The 3,199-nt window shown below is 40.6% G+C and overlaps 1 protein-coding gene across 2 annotated transcripts in view; it reads right to left on the reverse strand.

Moving 5' to 3' along the window:
- SLC10A7 (solute carrier family 10 member 7) overlaps positions 1-3,199 on the reverse strand; it is a 147,809-nt gene that overhangs the window by 98,190 nt on the left and 46,420 nt on the right. For both annotated transcript variants that reach the window (XM_031553018.1, XM_031553019.1), the window contains exon 4: positions 1,015-1,053. In XM_031553018.1, coding sequence (XP_031408878.1) covers positions 1,015-1,053 — 39 coding nt within the window. The remainder of the gene's footprint in view (positions 1-1,014; positions 1,054-3,199) is intronic.

Raw genomic sequence — 3,199 nt, forward strand, 5'->3', positions numbered from 1 at the left:
CCACCACCCCCCAGCAAGAAAACAGCAGCTTGGAGCACAGCTTCCTTCTGTCGGCAATATTTCTCTACACATCTGAACTCCTTAACTCCGGCCTTCCGCAATAAAAATATGCCTTAAGCGAGTTATTTTGTTCCCAAAGCTTTAGTTTTCATTTTCTAATTTGAACCGAATCCTCTTTCTGGGAACAGAATATTGGAAATGCAAACGCTCACTTTAAACACGCTCAAGCGTTAGTAAAAAGGAACCAACTCGAGTACAAGCTGCCCAAATCAAGCAGCTATAGCAGCTTGTCTACGCATAACATCATTTCTATTTACCATTCATTAATGTCTGCTAAACAACGTATCAATAAAAGAAATCTATTCCTGTTTTCTTCATAAATATGCCTACGTAGTGCTCTTTACAGGGCTGCCTGAACCTCGGCAGACCACCGCGCCCACAAATCCCGCTTTAGCTTCGTACAGAACCAATTGTATTTCCAGCGGGACTGACTGATTGCTTTCCCATATCTAGCTATTTTAGCGTGCTCCTCAGAGACACGGAGTGGCTTCACTGACAGTGAAATATGCTAAACAAATGACATGTCACCGAGTAAATTAGCATCTACTTTCTGATCAGCTGGGTCACGTTTTCTTTTCAAAATCCACGGCCTCTCGATAGAAAATAATGAGTATTTGATGGGCCTTATTAGAAAAATCAATATATTGACGCCCACGTTTGAAACATCTGCATATTAATAGATACCGTTAACGCATTAAGCAGAAAATTAAGGTGCGCTTACACATTATTAATTTACCACGATTAGAGACAATTTATTCACTACTTTTCTCAAGAGCGTAACAAAATGAAAAGAAATTGTACTATCTGTATTTAATAACACGGTGAACTATATCGAATTACTTCAATTTTTCCTACACTTCAATTTTTTCCTTACCATCAACGCTCAATACAAACACTTCAACGGCATTGTTAAAATAAGATTATTCAAGCAGTTATCAAAACTGCATTACTTACCAAAAAGCTTCCGAAAGCAGAATTAAATATAGCAGCTGCCTGAAAAGAGAAAAAAAATCACCAATGGTAAAGTAACTCTAGTACAGGAATCAAATGTTTTTGCCCTCTCAATCGGCTATTTGAATCTCCAAACAAACTAGTACAGAAAAAACATTAAGCACGTAACCACCACTTCAAATCTGCCAATGGCCTGTAACTTCTCAAGACTGATAGGTTCCAGTCCACGCATTCATAAAAACGTGCCCCAATGGACAAAAGCAGGAGGAGAATAAAAAATCTTAGCAGGTAAAGCTATGTGGAATATCTGCAAGAACTAATGATGTCACACAGAAGATTAGTCTTACGGATTTGGCACTGATTTGCCTGGAATATTTTTGCATATTGACCTATTAACTAAAATAAATATTATCTGTTTTAACTTCAAGACTACTTTTGTAGACATTTAACAGTTTTAAAAAGAGAACATTAATTGTTCATCCTAATAAAGTATTGACCGATGCTTCTATAGTTTGATCGACAAGCTTCAAATAGGAACAACAAGAGCCAACAAAACAAAAGAAACCAGAAAACCACAACCACCCCCTACACCTGAGGCCAACATATCAAACCGTTACTTTTTACTCCGTACCCTATTTAATGAAAAGAAGCAATTTTAAGAAAGACTTTTGAAGCCTCTGCGCTTACCTAAAGATCCAGGAAACGTAAGGTAGCGGTATTATTTCTCAACATTAACTCAAAAAATTCCAGGAAGTTAAAAGTTGAGTCTTGAAAAGCTTCCCCCAATTACCAAGAAAGAACAAACTCTTGTATGGCAGCCAGTCTGATGACGAAAAGCCACACGGCAAAGGTAAGAGGCAAGGGAGGAGGGAAATCTACCGTTTACATGAAGATTTAGAGCAGAATCAAATTAATCAGCCAGGACGTTGTCAGACAGATTAATAACAAGCGGATGCTAGTGAGTTTAGCAAGTTTGAATAAAGTCCAAATTCAGGGTAGGAGCTGTAGCTGAACCTGCCTTCTGCTCCATAAGAGGATGCAATGAAAATGAATGGGTAATGAGATCCTTGGCTCTAGAGAGCTTAGCTTTCTTATTCAAGTTCATAATTAATTCAAAGCTTTGATAATTTCATTAGATTCCTCCTCTGCTGGCCCTATCAATAAAAGATGGCACTGGACCGCAGCTCCTCAGCGGCCCAAATACAAAAACAAATGCAGCCTGGGAAACCTTTGCTGACTCGCTTACTAACAGGGACAACGGCATATGGCACCTCGTGTTGCGGAGGGAGCATCTGAATAGATCCAGCTAAATAAAACATTAAAGTTGACAGTTGTAAACTAGGCTAACATATTTTAACACCTTTTCCTCATCAGCATTCCTTTTTTGCACGTAAAAAACAGGCACCAGTCCAAACGGCTTCTCTTGCCAGAGATCACGGCTGAAAGCAGGAGTATTACTTAAAACAGTTCTTCAACAAGTGTGAATTAAACCCTGAGTATCACCTTCCATTTCAAGCCGTACATCTGACGTTTTCACGTGGCCAGAGAGACCTTTTACGCTACGCTCACAATGCCATCGCACGGGATCGTTTTCAGTACCTCTAATGTCTGCGGTATTACACTGATAACAGGAACAGCAAGAGGGCTATGATTAACAACAAACAAAAAAAAAATCCAGTCTGATAAAACCCAGCTGTATAAAGCTATGTAAAATCAACCGCTGGATCTGAAAGAGGAGCATCCGGGCTCCAGGTCAGCAGCAGAAAGCTGGGAGGAAACGCAACCATCCCCGCCTCCGCACGAGCGCAGGGAGCGCAGACCAGCAGCTACCTTACGGCTGACCGTGAAGAGCTGCATCAGTCGCCCTCTGCAAGACAGCCGGAGAAGTCTCTGTAATACAGATGGAGACGCAGGGAAGTAGTTCTTCCTCTCTAATACGCTAAGCTCAGCCTTGCATCTCAGCCTAACCAGTAAGATTTCTCTCTTGCTACTCTCAAGCATATCAGAGGTACTGAGGCAACTATCTTAGACACGTGTAATGGTTCGAGTATTCAGCCACTCATACGCAAAAGTCATAATTTGAGACTGGCCCAAGGGTAATTAGTTCGCAATTTTTAATTCCCTTCTCTAAAGTGTCAGGAATTGTCCACGGCCAATGATTCGACGCTCATTACAGGCAAATGGAAAG

Source organism: Meleagris gallopavo, chromosome 4 (assembly GCF_000146605.3).
Source record: "Meleagris gallopavo isolate NT-WF06-2002-E0010 breed Aviagen turkey brand Nicholas breeding stock chromosome 4, Turkey_5.1, whole genome shotgun sequence".
NCBI classification, from domain to species: Eukaryota; Metazoa; Chordata; class Aves; order Galliformes; family Phasianidae; genus Meleagris; species Meleagris gallopavo.